The sequence below is a fragment of the Phyllostomus hastatus genome, unplaced genomic scaffold, assembly GCF_019186645.2.
Source record: "Phyllostomus hastatus isolate PE091 unplaced genomic scaffold, TTU_PhHast_1.1 phas_scaffold_78, whole genome shotgun sequence".
Classification (NCBI taxonomy): Eukaryota; Metazoa; Chordata; class Mammalia; order Chiroptera; family Phyllostomidae; genus Phyllostomus; species Phyllostomus hastatus.
In genome coordinates, this window is record NW_025334041.1 from 31,981,184 (window position 1) to 32,003,208 (window position 22,025).

Sequence of the window (22,025 nt, forward strand, 5' to 3'; positions counted from 1 at the left end):
CAAGTTTTGAAAATAAAAAGGGGTTTACATTAGTGCCCCAAATTAATAACAGGTGTGTTTAATAAAATATGCAACTGCCTATGAGTAAATTTATCACATTATTCGAGTATGTGCCTGTGTGTGTTTTACACTGTTCTTCAGCTAAGTTTACACTGTCACTTGGTACTTTAATGTCAGCTTTCTCTTTCCAATTATGTTTAAACTAGAAGTTTAGAATGTTGTGATTTAAAGCATTGGCTGACTCATAGCATAACTGGGGAGTGCAATTAATTTAAGCCTGCAGGCTCAGTTTATCTTCGCTTATTGCAGGGACACTGCAGAGGATGGTCACACACAGCGGGAGACCAGGGAAAGAATCACTTACTCTGCGGCATGATGGGGATGGACTGGGGACAGAAGGCTGGGAAGGTTTTCCCTCAAACTGCTAGCTATGCTTGTGTACTGCAATTCATTGAAATTCCACAGGAAACGGGCTGGAGAACAATGCTGTAGATTCCAAGTCTCCCAGCTTAAAAGAGCCACACCTGAAATGGCCCAAGGCACTGTGAAAGCAGACTTGAATTCAGGTGAAGATATAACCTAATTTGGAAATTACTTATTTTCTTATCTGTATGTACAGTACGGCACAGGAGAATTATTTCATTATTCTCCACACTCCCTTTTCATCAATGGGTGTGTGTGTGTGTGTGTGTGTGTGTACATTATAAGACAGTGCTGTGTTTTTAACTTCAAGAACAAGAGAACAAATAGTCAAATCAACCAACAAATAAAAAAAAATCAGTATGTTCAAAGGACTTGAAAGGTGAAACCAGAATTTGTAAACTAACTCCTTCCTTCCTTCCTTCCTTCCTTCCTTCCTTCCTTCCTTCCTTCCTTCCCTCCTTCCTTCCTTCTTAGTGGGGAGCTGGGAGGGAGGGAGGTGAAGGAGGACTAGCAATGGTGGCAAAATCATAAGAAGTCTCAAACTTTAGTATATCTTTTGCAAATTGATTTAATATTATCCAATTTAATATAATACCATGGAATAAGTATAAGTCAATATAAAATGAGTTTGTACAAAATGCCATAGAGAATATTAGATGGATGACGTTTGTCCAGAAAAAAGTCCAACCATTGTTAATATAACGAGAACAGTTTGCACACCATCAATGTAACCTGGCAGCCAACAAGAGTGGACTGGAATGTGTGTGCATGAACAATGACGACTTCACTGTACTAGTCAGTGGGGGTGGTAGATGCCACTGAAGAGCATGTGTACTGTGTGGCCATCGCATTCAAAATGACTGAGCAAGTAGAGCAACAAATCTGCATCAAATTTTGTGTTAAGGTTGAACATTCCTCCACTGAAACTATTTAGATGATTCAGAAGGCTGCAGATACGGGCAACTTGAGATTTGCAGCTTCATCACGATAACACGCCCACTTGTGTGTCATGTCTTGTGCAGAATTTTTTTTTGAGAAACATCAAATCACCCAGGTGACTCAGTCCCCCTACAACCCAGATTTGGTGCCCCGTGACTTCTGGCTTTTCCAAAAACTAAAATCACCTTTGGAAGGAAAGAGATTTCAGACCATCAGTAGATTCAGGAAAATACGATGGGGCAGCTGATGGCAATTGGGAGAACTGTGTGAGGTCCCAAGGTACCTACTTTGAAGGGGACTGAAGCACCATTGTCCTGTGTATAATGTTTCTTGTATCTTCTATCTTCTTCAATAAATATTTCTATTTTTCACATTACAAGTCAGGATACTTTCTGGACAGACCTAGTATTTTATAATTAACTCTTCTACACCAGTGATTTTGAACTGGTATGCTACAAAATTTTTTAAAATTTGCTATACTTGACTATTTAGTCAGAGATATTGGCCTCTTTTTCCTTAGATTGTCAAATTAAAAAAAAAATGACAATAGCCAACACAGCAATAGCCATATGGTGTCAATGAATCAAAATTATACCTATTTTTTTGTCAGATTGGCAAAAAACATATTTTTGGTGGTGTGCTGAAGAATTTTAGTAATTAGTTTACGTGTGCCATGAGAAGAAAAAGGTTGAAAATCTCTACTTGAAACCATATTTTCAACTATTCACAACTGAATTCCTGGGGATTCTTTTGTATTTAAACAGATGTATTTACTCTTTCTTACTGACCTTGTACGAGTAGTAACAATATAAGCAAAGAGCTGTGGGCATCCTGTTACCTGGTGAGGTATGGAACCTGAAGCCTCTCTCAAGACTGCCTCAGTAGAAGGAAAAGGCTCCAAACCCTTGTCACAGTGAACCACTAACATGGTCACAGTCATGAGTCACTCTGGTGACATTTCAGACGGTCACTCTAGCTAGTTGTTTATGCAACAGATGACATCCCTCAATCCCTCGGGATGGAAGGCATGAGTATTCACCCACTTTCTTATCCATTCTACAAATACTTACCATGTACCTGCTGTTTACCAGGCACTGCTCTAGGCACTGTGGATAGAGCAATGTGCAAAACACACATGCTCGTAAGTGGTCCACAGTAAATCATGGGAACCAATACTATGGGACCATCAATAGAAGAAAACTATATTTACAGGTGTTCACAAGATGTTACCTTTTTATATTTATTAGGAAAACCAAGCCAATGGTATCAGTTCATACTCTGATCATGATACAACAAAGCTGGATCAAAATGCTCTATAGAGCTCAGAACCAAAGTAAAGCGGAATCCATGCACAGTAGAGGATCTACCCCAATTAGAGAAGGCTAAGCTTGTCCCAAAGTGTGCAGATTTTAGATATCTCAGCTCCAGAACAGCATAGTGATCCAAACAGGGCATTTTAGAAACTGCACAGTTGCAAATCACAGCTTTAAAACACTTGATATCCCCAAAATATATGACTGAGATAAGACATGGCTCTCGTGTTATCAGTGAGAGGCTCTGATGCGACATACTAATGCTGAACAAAACTGCACGGCCCTGTAACTGTCACCCAGAGCAGCTTCCTGGAATGCCGATAAGCCTTCAGTCCCGACACCAGGAGACTGCAGCATCCCGCCCCGCGCCGGCTGCAGCAAACTATCCTTCCATCACCAGGGGTGCACACTGTAAAGTGAGTAATCTTTGAGCAACTTTTAGAAAAGAACTTTCTGCTATGTTCATTAAACTCTGACTTTGGACAGCATTTGGCTCTTCTAGTACACATGCAAATGTGGGCTTGTGAGCATATATTCTCATGTGAGGTCTTCGACTATCCACATCTTTCTTACCCTAAAAGTTAGGGAGCACTTCTCTTTCCATAAGACATTTTTCTCTAGAGAGGTAAAGTTTAATCACTTAGGCATTTACTAAAGTCTAAAGTAGTACACTTTAGACTTTACGAATTAGAATGAATCTGTACAGGTCCCAGAATAGACAGGAGAAGGGAGATTTTGTGTCTCACTCTTCATGTGTCCTCACCCACCCCTCCATCCAAACTCTGCAAAGGGGGAAAGAGATCAGATCAGACAGGGCACTCAGAACCTCCTCGGGGCAGTGTGAGCTGGGCAGGACCCCAGCAATCAGGTAGTCTAACCACTTCATGTTACAAGAAAGTAAACTGAAGTAAGAAAAGTCACGTTGCCTGAGGCCCTGATGCAAGGGCTGAACGGGGACTCTGCTCCCAGCCTACCGTTACCAAAGAGCTGGAACACATAAGAAGCACAAACAAATCAAAGCTTTAACCAGCAATAAAACACTCACTTGCAACTCCGTGACAGTCTGGAAAAGGCAAACTCTGGAGACAGTAAAAAATCAGTGGTGGCTAGGGGCTAAGGGGGAGGGAGGGCACAGAGGATTTTTGTGGGGCAGCGAAACTACTCTGAATGACACTGTAATCAGGAATACACGTCATGTCACATTTGACCGAACCTACTGAATGCACAGCACCAACAGTGAACCCTAATGAAAACCACAGACTCTGGGTTATAATGATGTTTCAATGCAGGCTCATCGGTTGTAAACAATGTACCCCTCCGACAGGGGATGCTGATGTTGGGGAGGCTGTGCGTGTGTGGGGACAAGGGGCATACTGGAAATCTCTGTACCTTCTGCTCAGTGTTGCTGTGAACATAAAACGTCTCTAACAAATAAAGTCTGCTAAAACACACACGTGAACAAGCACACAAGCAATGCTCTCCTTGCTCCCAACTCTCCATGTGCTTCGAGCATCTCGCCCTTTTAAGTCCAGGAGAACAAATCCTTCTTGTGTACACAGGACATGCCAGACAAATGTCTTGCAAGCTCTAGTGACTTTAGATATATTAGTTAAGCCCTCCCCTAAAAAAACACCTTTCAGTGCCTCAGTTTCCCTGTATTACATATAGCATCATAGCAGGACTTACCTCGAAGAGTTAACTATGAATGTTCAATAAGAAAATGCATCTCAAGAGCTAATAAGAGTGCCTGACACATAATAAACATTCAATACCTGTTAGCTATTATTACTACCACAACTGTTATTAATAATATGCTTGAAAAGCTGAGCATCTGGTGCAGTTATGTTATATGTATACAAGGCAGACATGTGGTATATAAAAAGCAGTATTACTCCAGGGAGGGTAAATGCTAAGCTACCCTAAATATCCGTCTTGAAGCAACAGTTAAAGAAATGAATAAAATCCCAGACATGTCGATGTTTTTCTAACTCCTCATATGTGATGCTGTGATTCTAATGCACTGGCGGTGAGCAAGGACCGGCATTCTGAGAGAGTATCAACTGTCCTTTTTTACAGTCAAGAGATTATTAATTGCGTTTACAAGGCTGGCTTTTAGAAGCAAAAGCACCTGTGTACATACATACTTAGGTCCTTTTAAAATAATCTCCTCTGCAAACGTCATTGAGTGTTAGTCTCAAAGGTGTTCTGACAGCAGTGTATGAAAGACACGTGTGAGGGAAGAAAGTTTCATCAGATCTTACAGCTGAGCTCATCATTAGTAGTCAGTTATCACCCTGTTTGTTGGTCTGACTTGAATATTGTGGTGGGGGAAGCTAAAACATTACTCGCCTCTTAAATAACAGAAACCAAGACTTTTTCTTTTACTTGTTAGCATAAGTTATTATTGCATAGTTGCGCATCTGTCTTGCAGTGAAGCTCGGTGATAATGGCTTAAATGGGTTTTAAAAGCAACATCATTTTAAACAGAAATGAATTAGACTCACTTATTTTAGCCTGGTGTAGCCAACAAGCCTCCTAAGTTAGAAGACCTAGTATGGGACATTCAGAGATTTCCTCTCTCCCGTTTCCTGCCTTCACGAGTGGGGTATACCTCTCCTACCCCACTGGTATTTTGTGTGTGTGATGGGACATTAGCGGCATTGATGCAAACCAGGGCTTGAAACGTGCCTGTGGTGGCAGGTGCCCCGTGCCCCTGTCTCTTGCCACAAGAAGAGTGCTATTCTGCATCTGCTGTGCACATACCTGTGGAACAACCTGAACGGAACCTGCAGCTCTGAGGCAAGCCCCGGGGAAGGATCGGGGGGCCCAGCTCACCACACAGGCGTCTGCAATTAGCAAACACTGCTGGGTCTACAAAACTAGCTTTGGAGTGGCGTGTTTTGAGCTCAATCAGTAGAATTGACTCTGACATCTGGTTCTGGCCCCAGGCTACCTTGGACCATGAAGTCAGTCTTTCCTCAACAGCCTTCAGCCTCATCCATCTTCCCATCTACCTGCCCCGATGAGAACCTCGTGAGGTGGTGCATGTGAAAGCATTTGGCAAACAGTGAAAAACTGTACAATGCAAACACCATCACCAACCAGCGCTTAAATTTGTCATCATTATTCTGTGTTTCTAAGAATTTCCAAATGCAAAAAACTGACACAAATTCTCAGATTACAAACACTATGCTGTTCTCTGGGCTTCCAATGCCCCAGAGACAGAGGAGAGAAAATCCTCCTTTCATCGGACCCCTGGTTTGTCCACTGGGTCCCACAGAGGCATGGGATCTCTGCTCGAGAGGCCCAACTGCCCAAGGCTCTGAGCTCCTGTGGAGTCCCGCTCCTTCCCTGGAGGCAGCTTCCTACTCGAGGTGCTGTAGTCAAGACTCGACTTGAAAATAGGTATCAAGTTTTCTTGTTTTAAACTTTCAATCCCCTGTCCCTCTTCCTGAAATCTTGACTTTTTACAAGTTTTTAGAAAGATGTTTAAAAGTTCAGGAACAGGAGATATGGAGGACTATTTTGCAATGCATAGGTTTCTAGCTATGCATTTGCTGGCATGCATCGTGAGCAGGGTAAATATAAACTATCAAGTTACAAATTTAAGAAAGCAGTAAGAAGTGTATGGCGGGTTTACGGTAATGCCAATGGTATGTAACAACTTCAATGTTCTACATTTAAGGAGATGACAATTCTTTCAGTACCTTGAAAATTTTTCTCATCTTCACTTAATTCTAATCTCCACCCTTAGGCTAAAACTGTAATTCTTTTCTTAGATATGATATTAACCGAATTATGTAAATCGGACAGTGTACAAGGACTTTAATCCTCTTGGGGGGGGGAGGAGAAGGATTATTGAAGAGACACAGAAATCTTTATGTAGTGATTGGCATTTGATATCAGCTTTGGTGGGATGAAGTCTGCATAACTACCAGACTGAATTTTACAACATTCCAAAAGTAGGAATATGGACCCAGTCTACATAGGATTTTCATTGTTGTTATTGTTGTTAAGGCTGAAATTAGAAGTTCACTTCTCCTTGAAAATTCAATCTCACTACTACATTTCTCAGACATTTCCTAGACAGTCTGGCAGTCTCCAACGTTACCGATGCCCTCTAGTGAAAATAAATGTAAAATTCTTCAAGCAGATACAGAGCAAGTCAGTACAGAGAATCTCTCTACTTTGCACTGAAATGGATTCCTACAATTCACAAAGATAATTTCATGCATAGGCCTGTCTTTTGGGGAGGAAGTGAATTGTTACAGACATCCCCCTGACCCATCGGGAATGTGGTCCAGGCCCCAGCAAATGCCTGAAACTGTGGATAAATACCGAACCCTGTATACACTGTTTTCCCCTGTGCATGCACACCCTTCACTTAAAGGAAGCAGTTTCCAGCTTCTCTTTGCTATGTCTGAATCGTCAGTATCACTACTCTAACACTTCTGGGCCATTATTAAGTAAAATAAGAGCTATTTGTACATAAGCCCTGTGTTACAGGTCACTCGAGCTGATGAGCCACTAAGTAACTAAGGGGTGGGGGCATCTACAGTGTGGAGACGGGGACGAAGGGGTGGTTCCTGTCCTGGGCAGGACAGGGCGGGACACAGCAAGGATCAATCACGCCACACAGAACTGCACAGGACTTAGAACTTATGAATTGCTTATTTCTGGAATTCAGCTCTTTCAAGCCTCGGTTGAGCACAGGTAACCGAAATGCAGAAAACAAAAACTGAGGGGCAAGGAGGGACTGCTGCTGTATTTTACTTTTGAGTAAAGCTATCAAGATTTTTGGCTGTTTCTTATTTTCATATTATAGCACTGACCATATCTATGACTTATCTCAAATTCTTGGTCAGCCATGGACCTGTGGGGGAAAAAACACCCCCACGTCTATGACATCACTGCTAACTGGGGGAGAGTAATTTCTCCCCAGCCAGGACTTGCCCTCACAGGCCCCTGTCAACCCGGAGCTGTGGGCAGGGACTGTACTCAAGGGGAACACACGCTGGAGATGAAGCCTCTTCCATTTCCTCGACAGGTCCGTGACTTTTGTAGCCAGAGGTCCTTTTGAAACCATAAAACATCAATCTCTTTCTCTTCTCAAAACCCTCCAATGGATCGTCTCACACTTCAAATCAAATCGCAATTCCTCACCTTGGCCTTTCAGGACCAGCGCCTCCCAATCGTCCCCTGCCCTCTCTGTGGTCACACTTCTGCAGCCTCACAAACTCCCAGTTTGTCTGTTATCTGTCTCCGGCTGGCACGTCAGCTCCACACGGCCAGGGGCTGTTCTGCTTTGCGCACGGCTGACCTTCAGCACCCAAGACCCTCGGGCACCAGGCGCCCAGAAGCACTGTGGCCACTGACCACAGTGAGGCCTCTGGGTGTCCACGTTCTCCCCCTGGCCTGCAGCCACCCTTTCTGATTGGGACTGTCCCAATCAGAAAGTACAACAGTGCTGACAGTCTATCCTTCCTGTCATGTTTAATGTTTTTATTTTTCCACTTCCTCTGCTCTATAAAGTTCACTTATTCTATGCATTTATTTACTAACTAACTGGCTTTTTCAGCACGTGGCCAAGCTGAAGAAGATGCTGGGTGGTGGTGGGGTGGGGGGAGCGCAAAACGCCCTTCCTAAGCAGACCCACAGGGTTTGGGCAATACAATCTGAGATGAGTCAGGTATTTATTTACATCATAATGTTTGAAGTCCATTTTATAACCATCACATAGTTACACTCTCACACATTCAGATGCAACCTGTGATCATTATAGCTGCTCTCAATCAGTTTTAAAAAGACATAAAAAATAAAATCAAGGCATAAAGAAAGGCTCTTGAGGTAAAGCATAAAGGACCAGTGGGAAAGGAGGTACCGGACAGAGAATGCTGTGGGAATGATACAAATTGTTATTTTGTAGTTATGTGCCCTTCACAGCTTAAAAGCACTTTTATATCAATTGTTCACTTAGCTCAAATCTTCTTAAAAATAGAGGATAAGTAAATAAAAATCAATAAAGAGAATATAAAAAGGGATGATCTCATTTAATTTCCGCAGGCGTTCGGGGAGCCGGAGACGACAGATGTGGTTCTTCTGGGAGCGGGAGACAGGTGTCCCCTCACCACAGGGGCGGTCTGGGCAGGACAGCATGGTGGCTCGAAGATGCCCTGTACTCACGCTTACTGCACTGGACACCCCCCCCCCACCAACCACGTCAGCGGCTTCCGGAGCTTTTCCCACTTTCTCAAAGAAGAGGGGAAAGCCCAGAGCATGACTGAGGCTAAGGGCTCACTTCCTCAGGGCTGCAAACCATGGACCTGGGCAGTCTCCACACCAGGTACTAAGGACTGCACATGTGAAACTAAAGGTCCCCAGAGGGCATTCTGGAGGTGACAATTTGTTGGAAGCACAGGTTTAAAGGCCTTAAGAAGACACAGGTGGAGGGTGGGTTCTAGCGTCCCCCAGAAGACACAGATCTGTGCCAGGGTGACACAGAGAAGGCCCAGAGGAATCTAACAGTTCTCCCGCATGCTTCTTTGTCCGCAGTCAGGGAAGCTTGCTTAGAGAGGTGCGGGCAGCTCCAGGCTGGGGACTCGAAAGACCAGGTTTTGATTTTTGGCTCTGCGACATATTGGAGATGTGGCCTTGGCCAAGCCCCAATCTCTCTGAGCCTCAGTTTCCTAGTCTGTAAAGTGGGATAATGGAATTAGGACAATAAAATTATAATGGCTCAGACATATTTAAATACCAATTGAGATAATGTATTAAATTGCTTTGTAAATAGTGAAATACATAATAAAATGTAAGCCGTTATCACCATAGTGATGCGGTGGGGGGGGGGAAGAAGGAGAAGAAGGTAGTAGAGAGAGGGGACACATCTACTTTTGAGACCATCAGCCACAACACCATGGGGGTGAAGGAAAGGAAATGAAAAGGCAGTCAGGTGCAGAAAAGGGACAGAAACACATTCCATTTCATTTAAGAGAAATTTACGTGGAAGTAATGATGGACGAGCAGCTGCTCCTAAGTCTGGGCTCGCTGTATGCGGTACACACACTTCCACACACGCGTGTGCGTTACTTAGCTGCTTATTTTATGCAGCGTGCTCTGTCCCAGCTGCTTGGCTGCTGTGGGGAAAAGCTGAGGCTAAGGCATTTAGCATAAACGTAAGAGCAGAAGAGGATATACACAGTCTAAGTACTACAGAATGAAACACAGTTGTCATCTAATTGTGCTTTTAATATTCTAACAGTTCTTCTTACAACGTTGCTCCAGTTTTGCTCTACTTTCCAAGGGAAAACCACACAAAGTTCTGACTGAAACAGAGCAGCTGAGAAGGTAGGTAACTGAATTCATGGCACGTCTCCTCGCCTCTGCCCTACGTTCCTGTCTGGTCTCTTCGCTGGTCTCCCTGCCCCTGCCCTGCCCCCACTCTGGGCACAAGAGCCAAACACTCTTACCACAACCCCCAGGTCAGGCACTGTCTTGATCAAAACCCTCCAGAGCTTTCTATCTAATGCAGAGTAAACGATGAAGACTACTAGCAGCCCTCAAGACCCTACACAACCTGCCCCAGCCCCTGTTGCCTCTGATTTCATGTTCTACCCCCTTCCTCCCACTTCAGGCCCTTGTACTGGGTCATTCTGCAAAGTTCCTCCCTCAAATACCTAGATGGCTCTTTTATGTCCTTCGGTCAAATGTCATCTTTTACGTGGGGGCTTCCTTGATCCCACTTAAAATTAAAAACTGTGAACGCCCCCTTCCCTGGCACTTCCTGAACCCATTTCTTGTTCTGCTTCCCTCCCAGGACCCTTCAGCACCTGTACCATCGCCGGTAACAGGGCCCCGGTGCCCCCTCTTTGGACAGCTTGCCAGAAGCGTTCAAAGTTGTAACCGCATACACTTATTCATTCTTAACTTTACTTCTGGTCATTTATAACAGTAAAATGCTAGAAACAACCCAAGTGTCCCTAAGCAGAGCACAGGTGAAGGCTCCACAGCAGCAAACAGTGTGGCTGTAAGAGGACAAGGGAGCCCCACCGGCCTCCTCTGTGCAGTGACAGGAAAGCCCTGCCGGATGCATGAGTAAGAAAAACAAGACCGAATACTGTGTTTAATATGAGAAACTCTGTCATCTATCTATCTATGTATCTATCTATCTATCATCTATCTGTCTATAAATAATTTCCTACAGTTACATAAGAAAAGACACATAAGAAACTAATAAAATAAGCCTGAGCTGGGGGCAGTGATTCTGGGGAAATGGGCACATGGGAGGAGTTACACCACACTCCTTTTAATGTTGTTTGATATCCTGAATTGATTAAATGTATTACTGTTCAAAAATCAAGCAAACCATGTCTGACCTATATCAGTCATGCCCCTTCATATTTGCCCAAAGGAATGGAAGATGTATGCCCACACGGACACCTGCCCACAGATTTGTATAGCAGGTTATTTATGTATAACGGCCCAAACTTGGAGCTATCGGGGTGGCAGTCAGCAGGTGAACAAACATCCAGACAATGGAATATTCAGCTCTAAAAAGAAATCAGCTGTCCAGCCACAAGGAAACATGAAGGAACTGAAATGCATGTTACTAAGTGAAAGAAGCCAGTCTGACAAGGCAACACCCTGTACGATTCCAACTGTACAACTGTCTGGAAGAGGCACTCATGTGGAGACAGTCAAAAGATCGGGGCTGGCAGGAGGGAGGGATAAAAGGCGGAGCACAGGGGATTTTTAGGGCAGGGAAACCACTCTGTACGATACTATCATGGTGGATACACTTGTCCAAACCCACAGAATACACAACACCAAGAATGAATCCAAATATAAACCATGGACTCTGGGTGACACTGACGTGTCCACAAAGGCCCGTCAGTGGGACAAACTGCCACTCTGGTGTGGGTGACGGGGAGGCTGTCTGCACACGTGTGGGGGCCTCGGTACATGGGAAATCCCTGCACCTTCCACTTAATTTTGCTATGAACAAAAACTGCTCCAAAAAGCAGGCTATTAAACAAAAGAAAACAAAACAAAGTATGGCCTCACAGCTCAGGCTTTTTCATTTTCCCTCGAATTTCTGAGGCACTCCTGGGGGTAAAATAAGGAGGTGAAGAGTCGGGGTAGGACAGCAGGATGGAAGGACCCCACCACTGATACTTCCTCCTCTGGGACTGTGCGTCCTCCTCCCCTGGAGTATGAGGTCCAGGCGGCAGAGGCTAGGACCCCCAGGTGGTCCGGCTGCTGGGCTGCATGAAAGGACGCACAGACTGGCTTCCTTTGCCTCAGTCTATTAGCTCGTCTTCCCCTGACCCCTCTCAAGCCAACTCAGGAAGCACTGACCACATCTACTCTCATCCTCAAGCCCCAAGCTTTGCCCATAATGTCTTCCTTGTCTGTCGGCTCCGATGCCTCATGCTGCCTGAACATGTGATTCTTCTAGACGCCCACTGCTGATCTGTTGTGTCTGCAGTGACACTTGTCCATAATAGTAATGACTAAACACGTATAACCTGACTTACATATGTCTGTCAGAAGAGTCACATAAGTAAGGTCTGTTTTAATCAATATAATTCAGGACAATAAACATTTGTGGAACACCAGAATATGGATTATGTGCAGCCGCTGATCTCATGAAGTTCCCAAGCCGTTAGCTTATTTTCCACGACATCATATTACTTCTCAGGAAGCATTTAATAAATGCTTTTGTATGTTGTTAGTGAAGATAAATTGTATTTGCACCAAAATAAACAAATTGCTAGATGTTTTCTGGTGCAGAAACCTGGCAGGCCAAGTGACTACCTTAATTGTTCCTTTCTGCAGCCATCGTTACTCATTTAATTTTTTTCATACTCTCCTCTGTTTTATTACCTTTTTCAATTTTTTATTTATTGATTTTAGAAAGAAAGAGGGAAAGAGAGTGAAAGAAAGAAAGAGAGAGGAGGTGGGAGAAAGAAGGAGAGAGGGAGAGAGAAACACTGATTTGTTGTTCCACTTCTTTATGCATTCATTGGTTGCTTCTTGTTTGTGCCCTGGCTGGAGATCGAACCCACAACCTTGACATATCACGACAATGCTCTAGCCAACTAACCTATCTGGCCAGGGCTCCTTGCTTCATTTCTTCAGGGCTTAATATTTTAGATACTAACATGCGGTAGCTAACCTCCTTTAAGAGCCACATTTGGAACATTTATAAAGAGCTTTGTTCTCACTTAGGCTCTTGAGAGACAACTGGAGCAGTTAGAGGGTGATTCTTGCTTGGTTAGAAAAAAAGAAGGGAAAAAATCCATCTAAATTGTTAAGTCACTATAGTCTTTCAGAACATAGAAGTTATTTAAAAATTTCAGTAAAAGTACAAAGAGTCCTTGGGCCACTGAAGAAGATAAAAGAATTCTCAGTACACTACACTTTCAGAAGAAAAATATTAAGAATAAAAATAGTTTCCTAACTCAGTCATTCTTTAGGGTTGATAATTTATTCCTGATGGTCCCCCAAAAGAGGGGAAGAGGAGAGAAAGAATATACTTGGCTCTCACAACAGAAATTATTCATAGCTCTTTTCCCTCATAAAATAATGAACTATTAGATCTCCCATAAAATCCCTTTCAGTAATTTTATGGTGGGTATGCATTTTATAATGCATGTTTTGTAACCAAGAATTTTTTTAAAAAACCAAGAGAATCATTTTACAATAATTCATTCCACTGATTTTTATTAAATTCCCAATTCCAAACCTTTTATCCCTCCTCTAAAAGTTAAATAGACCAAGTTTGAGATTCTTCTGGTTAGTGTAATTATTAAAACTGAAAGTTTCTTGGGATTCTTCTGGTTAGTGTAATTATTAAAACTGAAAGTTTCTGCCACCTACTGGTGAGAAAAAAAGTGACAGCTTATTTTTATAAATTCTGCATTTTTCTTTCCGATTTTCTGGTTTGGGTGTTTACATATTTTACATTAAAAAACACAGAATACTGTACAATAGGACATTTGGAACATTTCACATGTTTAAAGTCAAATTAACTGACCATAAATTTCTAGTTTTTAAAAAGGAAATTAAAATGTGACATTTTCCTTTGTTACTATTTAATACTTTTCCTAGTATTAGAACAAGAATTCACACATCGTTGTACCCCAATTTAAATTTTGTTTCCATAGATGTGGATACTAGTCTAGCTGATGATAGCATGAATGCTTACTTCACAAGTAGCCCATCAAATGAAATGCAGTACCGTCCTCAGAATGAGAATCTCTCATCGTGAGTGACGTCATTTATTGTATCTTTACGGGCAAATAAAATGTGAAAATAAAAGGACACATCCACTAACAGGTGGGATACACCATGGCACAAGTAACTAGAATTCTTCAAGGTAATATATTAGCTTGAGGGTTAGCATTTGTATCTTCAGCCTTTGCATATAGGAAGCACACAGTCATTTATAATTAATGAAACATACCTGGCTTAAAATGTGGTAAAGCATGAACTCCAGGCCAAGTGTCCTCATTTGGTGTTCCAAGAACCTAGTGAAGAGCAGGAAATTGTGGAAACACACTTATTATTTCCAAAGCACTCAAAATCCTCCAGTGTAGAAAACAGCACACTGCATATGATGAAACTCTTGAGTTTTTTTTCCATTATCGTGTGCCAGGAATTTTATTTCAGTAAAAAAACAAACCCGGCTAAAGAGCCACCCAAGATGAATGTCTGTGTTTTAACAAGTGTAGCCGAATGAGGTAAGACAAGTTAAATCGGCTGCATTTTATCAACTCCAAACTTCGTAAGTAGATTTGGGACTCAAACGATAAGGTCATCTTCATGGAACTGAATAAGGTATGTCCCTGTCCCTCATGATTCTTTCAGGAGCTTTTGTCCTTCATGCTCGTATCAGATGTCTTGTTGGTGAATGGTTCTAAGGATTCTGTCACTTCTCACCCCACACCCTCCGTCTGAGCATCGTTAAGTGTCAAAGAAACAGGACAGCCAGCTTGGGAGGCTCACAGTCTCTACTGCCACGTGCTCATTACAGGTAACATCTTTAATCATGTGATTTACAGGTTCCTCGTCCCAATACTGTTCTCTCTAGACTTTTTCCGCTCTTTCCCCCCACACTTCTACCTTCTTTCCCTGTGTGCTTTTCTCTCACCACAGTGCTTGATCTGGTTACAGGAATGAAAGGGCAATCCCAGCTTACACAGCACTGGGCACACTCCGTTTGAATTTCCAACTCCACCATCTGTGACTATTGCACTCAGTGACCACGGCAAGTCACCGAGAGAGAACGGTGGGGTCGAACGGTTCAGAGCCCAGACCCTGGAGTCTGTCTTGCACCTCTTCTTACTTACTAGTTATGGGACCTTGGGCAAGAAACAACTGCCCTGAGCTTCAGCCTCCTCTTTTGTAAACTGGAGGTGAGAACACCACCTGGCATGCAGCAAGCACCATGTCCCTATTAGATGTTACTCAAAGCGCCCACAGAAAATGGGGTCAGGTGAGGGAGGTGCTGGCCATGTGGGAGAACCTCGTCTGCCTACTTTTTCCGCAGTGACTCCTGGTCAGGGGAGGCAGTGAGTGCCACATGCTCTGACTTCAACCATGAACCAGGACGGAACAGTCGGAGGCTAAAGAGGGCAAGAGATAAAGCCAGGAGCTGGCAAAACAGGAGGAATGGCAGGTTTCGTGGGAGGAAATGAGGCATATTCACTTCACCTCTGAGGGTTAGCAGGCACTTCCAGGCAATATGGAAACAGAGAGCTCTGATCATCGGTGCATTTCTTTTCTGAGGGGACGGAGTGTCGAGTAAAGGACAGCACACACACAGTGAGCGTGTCCCTCACTGCTTCCCATCTGGTGAGTCAGGGTGAAACACATACATTATGTTCTTCATGGAAACACTGAATCTGAGTTCGGGGATCTGATAATACAATTTTTTAAAAAAATTGTGGTTGGTTAATTTTGTAAGCACTAATTAATATGAACATTAATAGGCAGATCTACATAAACTGGGTCACACTACCGATGGCTCGTGGGAGTGGGAAGGAAAACTGGCGAGAGGGCCAGAAGAGTTGTAAGACAGGGAAAGAGACAAAGACACTGGGTCTGACAAGAACAAGTGTGACAACAGTGTCTCAGGAAAAGGCCTCCCCCCTTTCTGCTCACTAACTCCGGCCACAGTTTCAAGAGGGGGAGACAATTAGGTGCGCAGACAGTGCACACAGCTCATCAGGGAAGCTCTGCGTGGAGCTCACACTGAGTGAGTTCTGATGCAGGGCAAAGGAGTTCAATGGTATTAAACTTTAGCAACTAACGAGGTGAACTTTCAGCTCAGAATCATGACTTAATCACAACTAACCCATCAATATGAAACACACACACCAAAAGTTTCGTGAACAACAAAAAGCCCAGCCAGAAGCTGAATCTCGTTCTCTCCCTGCTAATAAAGGCACATTGCTACCCTTGACTGTATGTTTCTACAATGTTCGTGTTCGCAAAACTTTTTATAGGCACTATCCTCATCCAGATCCAGGGTTCTGTTTCAAAGTGATTATCAAACATCATGGCCATCTCATAAAATTTATTTGCAAAGAAGAAATATATGACTTTTTTATGAGTTATTATAGCACTGACTGATGAGGTTCCAGACCTCAAATTCTCCTCCTGCTTATATCTCCTGGGCCATTGGCACAGGAAATCCAAGCTGGACAGCTAGTGGGCAAAAGAAAAGAAGAATTAAAAGTCAATTCTGCTTCTTATAAAAGCCATTTTGGGAAAGACAGTTTGGGTAAAACACATGATTAGAGATGACAGGGTACTTGAGCAACAGAGAGAGTGGGCGTGTGTTGTCTCTGATGTCAGAATTTCATTTATATTAATCAACTAAGAAATTCCACAACCATGATGCTTTTAGGTTAGAAAGAAAAGAGGTATTCTCTAAAAGCGAAAAACAGTCTTTTGCAAATAAAACAATGAAAAAAATTGCATCCAGTGTGCCATCAACATCTAAATTGTGGTTACCACATCTGTAAATAAGCATCCCAGGCCTTGTTTAATCTTTTTTTGTAAGTCCTCACCTGAGGATATGCTTTTCTTGTTTTTAGAGAAAGAGAGAGAGAGAGAGAAATGTCAATGTGAGAGAGAAACACTGATAGGTTGCCTCTCATACATGCCCTGACTGGAGATCTAACCCACAGCCTGATCAAGAATTGAACCCACAGTCTTCTGGTGTACAGACCGTGCTCCAACGAACTGAGCCAACTGGCCAGAGCATGCCTGGTTTAACATTAAAACAGCATGCTTTGATACACTCAGAACTCTTCTACATATTCATCTAAGCACTTCACCTTAAACCTGTGCTGTGGCTTATACATCTCCCTGTTCATTTATTGGTACCTCTCTTCACTAGGCTGACATTTTCTGTGTTCGTCACAGAAGACAGAGGGAGGGCCCTGGGGCTCTGCCTTGAGGTGCTCCTGCTCTGCTGGGGCAGATGACCGGGGCAGTGATGAACTATCTTCAGTAAGTGTTCTCTCAGAGGGAGAGGGAGGGGAGTGTGCAAGGCCGGGAGTGCTGGAGTCTGAGGGTGGGGAGGAAAGCTACACTGCAGAGACTGTGTGTGGTGGGAGAAGGAACCCTGACTAATGGTTGGCCAGCTGAAGACAGGCTGGGAGTGACAGGATAGTATTCTGGTTAAAAGGAAAGGCTTATGTCGAAATACTTTCTCCAAATACCCATGCTGCTCATGCCCCTGCACCTCCTCACGGGTTTCCTCTCCTGGAACGTCCTGCCCCTAACTGGTCGGGGTAACTCCTAGCTCTGATTCTCACATCAGCTCACGGTTCACCTTTTCCTGAAAGACTTTCTGGATTCTCTGGTCCAAGTTACAGGTGGTGATCTTTGTAATCTCTGAGGGCTCTTCACAGACTTTTATAAGACCTACCCACTGCCTTGTAATTGTTAGCTCACTTGTCTGTCTTCTCACTGGACTGTGAACTGCAGGGTGGAAACCATGATGTTTGTCCTTGGATCCCTAGCGCCTGCCATGTGCCACGCACTTAGTAAATGTTGACTGACTGACTGACTGACTGAATGACTGAATGAATGATGTTTCTGGGCAACAGTGTGAAGTTTGGTGTGACTCAACTATAGACTAGGTTATAGGATGGGAGGCTAGGTTCAGAGTCAACTCCAAAGAAACTATATTCTGTTTCAGATTTTCCCAAATTACAGGTTCCACGGCCCACTGGGGATTGTAAATATCATTCAGTGTAACATCAGCAATTTTCAAAAGAGGAAATAAAGAGAAAATGTCAGAGGGCCGCACACATGGGGAAGAGACGCAGTGCTTTATGAGACTTCTGTTCAGGTTGCACGTGCATATGTGAGTGCACATTGTGAGTCATGATGTAAAATGAATCTCTTACCACTTCAGAGCCATTCTGTAGGGAACGAAAAGCTATTAGCTGAAATCAAAAATGCAGACGATAAAGAGAGTTTGAGGCCTGGGGGCATGAGTTTAGTTTTGGGCCTGTTAGTGTCAGAAATGCCTGCAGGTCAAGGTAGGGATACGTAAAGGGCGGGCAGTCGGAAGTACAGACATGGATCTGAGGAGAGGGATTTAAGATCCAGAAAAGCATGTGGAAGTTTCTAGCATCCATAGCAGTGGAAAGCAAGTGCCAAATTACAGCAACAAAATGGTCTTCCCCATAGTCACAAATATACAGTTCCCAGAAGACTGTCTCTGTGAATTCCTGGACTTCTAGTATCTGTTAAGAAAAACAAGAGGGGCTCTCACCTTGCCAGTAAGGGTCTGCACTGCCTGGCCCCGAAGAACTAGGATCTAATGCCCTCAAATTTACACTCCTAGACTTATCTACGTGCCGACAGGTACGGCTTGAATTTCACCAATCATGATGGCCTCTGTGAGGGGCAGAGGAAGACACTAAGAAAAAGGGCCTCTGCTAAAACATTTACTTTACAAATTCTAGAGCTCAGAGTTGAAGAACTACTGTTTGTCAGAAACATTTATTTACCCTTCTAAATTTTCTAAATCTTTATTGTGTTTTTTTCCATTACCAGTTAGTCCCATTACCCTCCCCTCCCCACAGCAATCACCACATTGTGGTCCACATCCATGAGTCCTTTTTCCTTGATCCCTCCACCCCTAACCCCCTGCCCCAACATCTGTCATCCTGCTCTCCATCTATGAGTCTGTCCACATTTTCCTTGTTAGTTTATTTTGTTCCATCTGAGTGAAATCACATAGTATTTGTCTTTCTCTGACTTGCTTATCTCACTTAGCATAATGTTCTCTAGGTCCATCCATGCTATCACAAAGGGTGAAATTTCCATCATTTTTATGGCTGAGTAGTATTCCCTTGTGTAAATGTCCCATAGTTGTTTTATCCACTCATCTGTTGATGGACACTTGGGCTGATTCCACATCTTGGCAATTGTAAATAATGCTGCAATGAACATAGGGGTGTTTATGTTGTTTCGAATTAGTGTTTTGGGTTCCTTTGGATATATTCCCAGAAGTGGGATTGCTAGGTTTACCATTCTAAATTATTAACCATTCCACTAATCCTCACATTTGCTAGTTTTTGCTTTGGCCCAGGCCCTGGGGCTGCTAAAGGGAGTCCATGGGTTTTCCTTGGGTAAAGCCTAGAGTGTAAATGGACCACGGGATGCTGACAGTTCTTCCTGGACCAAGGGATTCAGAGAATATGTAGCAGAGGGATTCTGACCAATCAAATGCGGAGAAAACTGGGTCACCCAAGTATGTCCTGGTGAAGTGGAACATACTGGGTTCCCTCTTTAGTCCTCCGTTTGATGAGACGGGAACTCTACAGGAGTGCTGATGATTCCAAGCTGACTTAGCGATGAATCTAAGGAAATGGAGAACATCCAAATAGCTTTTATAATTTTTAAACAGAGTCTCTGAAAGACCACATATACCATACATCTCTAAAATAATGATTTGCTGTACTACTTCAGGTTCTGGAAATTTTTTCCTGGTTCCTCAGTGAGAAGTTCTAAATGAAACCTGTGCAGAGGCTCAGCACAACTCGACTTGGCCATCACTCGCTCCAATCTGGAAGAGATGGTGTCAAGTTCAAAGATGAGCCAGAGAGAAAACAGAACTTCCTAACTCTTATCCTGCTGTGTGCTCTTTATCTAGAAAAATAATTGTCACGTGGAGGTGACATTCCAAGCCAGGTTGGTTTGACTACAAAGACTACGCCCTTGAGAGATGCCCAGTATGCTCCCGGGAGGACAAGGTGGAGAGACAGGGCTCAGATGGTGTTAAATGACGCACAGCCACTGACAGATGCTACAGAGAGGGTGCGGGTGTTAGAAACTAGGCTTTTTCGTTCTCTCTCTCCCTCCAGTCCAGCAGGCATGTGCACACACACAGACATATCCATACATACCTCTTCAGTGACTTAAAGACAGACAAAGAAAAATGTCTTAATTCTCCGATGACACAAAATAAAAGGACTGCATACTATTCTGATGGCTGAGTCAGGATTAAAACAAAATATTTAATCAGGGAGGAACAAGTGCCTGAACCTAACACAGGGAAACCTAATACCAATAAACATAAAGTCCACTACTTATAGTAGGTTCTATTCATTAGCTATTCAAGATGGGAAGACCTGGCTGGCAACCATTTGTGTAGAAAAAGACTCATGATTTTCAGCTGATACAAATTCCATGCGACCTCCCAGTGGAGATCGAAGGAGACTGGGGTGGACTGACTTTAAGGTGGCCTGTTGTCCCCACCTGCTGGTGTTCATACTCTTCCCCTTGAGTGTCGATAGCACTAGGGACTAGTCAACACAATATGACAAATGTCACAAGATGTCACTTCTGTGATTATATTGTGTAAGATGCTAACTCCCATTTTGCTGGGAGACTCCCCCTTGCTGGCTTTAAGTAAGCAAGTTTTCATGCAGGAAGGACACAAGACAAGAAAACAAAGGTGGTATCAGACAACAGCCAGCAAGAACCTGAGGCCCTCCACCCAACAACCTATGAGAAAGTGATAGTTGCCAATGACCACAGGAGCCTGGAAGTGGACCTTTCCCCAGCTGCTCTCACATAAGATTGCAGGCCCAATTGACACTGTGATTACTGCCCTGGAAGACCCTAAAGCAGACCCCCCAGCAAAGCGAGGCCTGGACTCTTGACCCACAGAAATTGAGAGCTGATAAACATGTGTTGTTGTTAAGTTTGCAGTAATATGGCTATGCAGCAACAAACAACAAATACAGATATAATCACTGAATCATGTCATATAAAAACGGGCAAAAATAAACAAGGCAGTCTTCTACAGGATGCAACCAGAAAGGTAAGGGAACGGTGGGCCCATGTGCTGTGAGGTGGACTGGAAATGTTTACTCTCTATGAGACTGGGACATCACCTTGAATAAACCCAGTACTGCAGAGTCCGTGTGGGGCTGACTCCTGCTGTGCTGAGTCAGATGGGAAACAAGGGCAATGGGGTGAAATATCAGTACACAGCAAAGAAGGGCACGCTAATGACAAGAGCTGTACAAGAGGGAACAGACAGCCTTACAAGGTCTAATCGGCACTGAGGGTTGGACTGCACCACAGTTTGTGTTCAGATATAGTAAGAATCAAATTCTGCCTCCATGGACACAAGGGTCCCGGGCAGTCAAATTCTGATATAACGCTGCAGCAAACAGCCTGGACAATGGGAGGGGGTCATGCATTTACATCTACCTTTGTTTTCACCTGATCTAATGAGGGTCCCTAGGGAGAAGTGAGTGGAAGAGGAAAAGGGTGTGACTAAGTGAAGAAGGGTAGAGAAGGTACAAATGAAAGCTTTCCTTCCCCATTTTCTATGCAAAGTAGGTATCAATGTCCATTATTTTGCAGAGAACCATCACAATCAATGGAAATTACCAAAATATTTTCTAGTAGCAAGATAAAATATATGCACGGACGTGGTGTGTGCTCACGTGTACACATACATGTATAGCTCCTCTCCCTTATCATTCCCTAAGGCTTCAGCTAAAGTGCCACTAGACAAGGGGTTAGACTTCGAATTGTTCATTTTGGTCAACAGCCAACAGTGTACAGGCGGATGCAGGATGAGAAAAGCTGCTTTAAAATGCTGATTTGGGGTTGTTTCACAGAGCAGCCGAACCTGTAGTGAGATTCTACAGAGCAGGGAGCTTTACCTAAGGAGAGCCAGGAGGGGGAGCTACTGGACTGAGAAAATGAAAAGCTGCTGTGGCTTCAGACATCTACTTGAAGGTTTAATCGACTGTTCCAGGGAAGGTGCTGGATTAAAGAAGATGGTGCTTCCAAAATATTATG

General features: G+C 43.5%; 1 protein-coding gene across 6 annotated transcripts in view; it reads right to left on the reverse strand.

Moving 5' to 3' along the window:
- Positions 1-22,025, reverse strand: part of CDK14 (cyclin dependent kinase 14) — a 548,605-nt gene that overhangs the window by 134,151 nt on the left and 392,429 nt on the right. For all 6 annotated transcript variants that reach the window (XM_045828168.1, XM_045828171.1, XM_045828174.1 and 3 more), the window contains one exon: positions 14,140-14,203. In XM_045828168.1, coding sequence (XP_045684124.1) covers positions 14,140-14,203 — 64 coding nt within the window. The remainder of the gene's footprint in view (positions 1-14,139; positions 14,204-22,025) is intronic.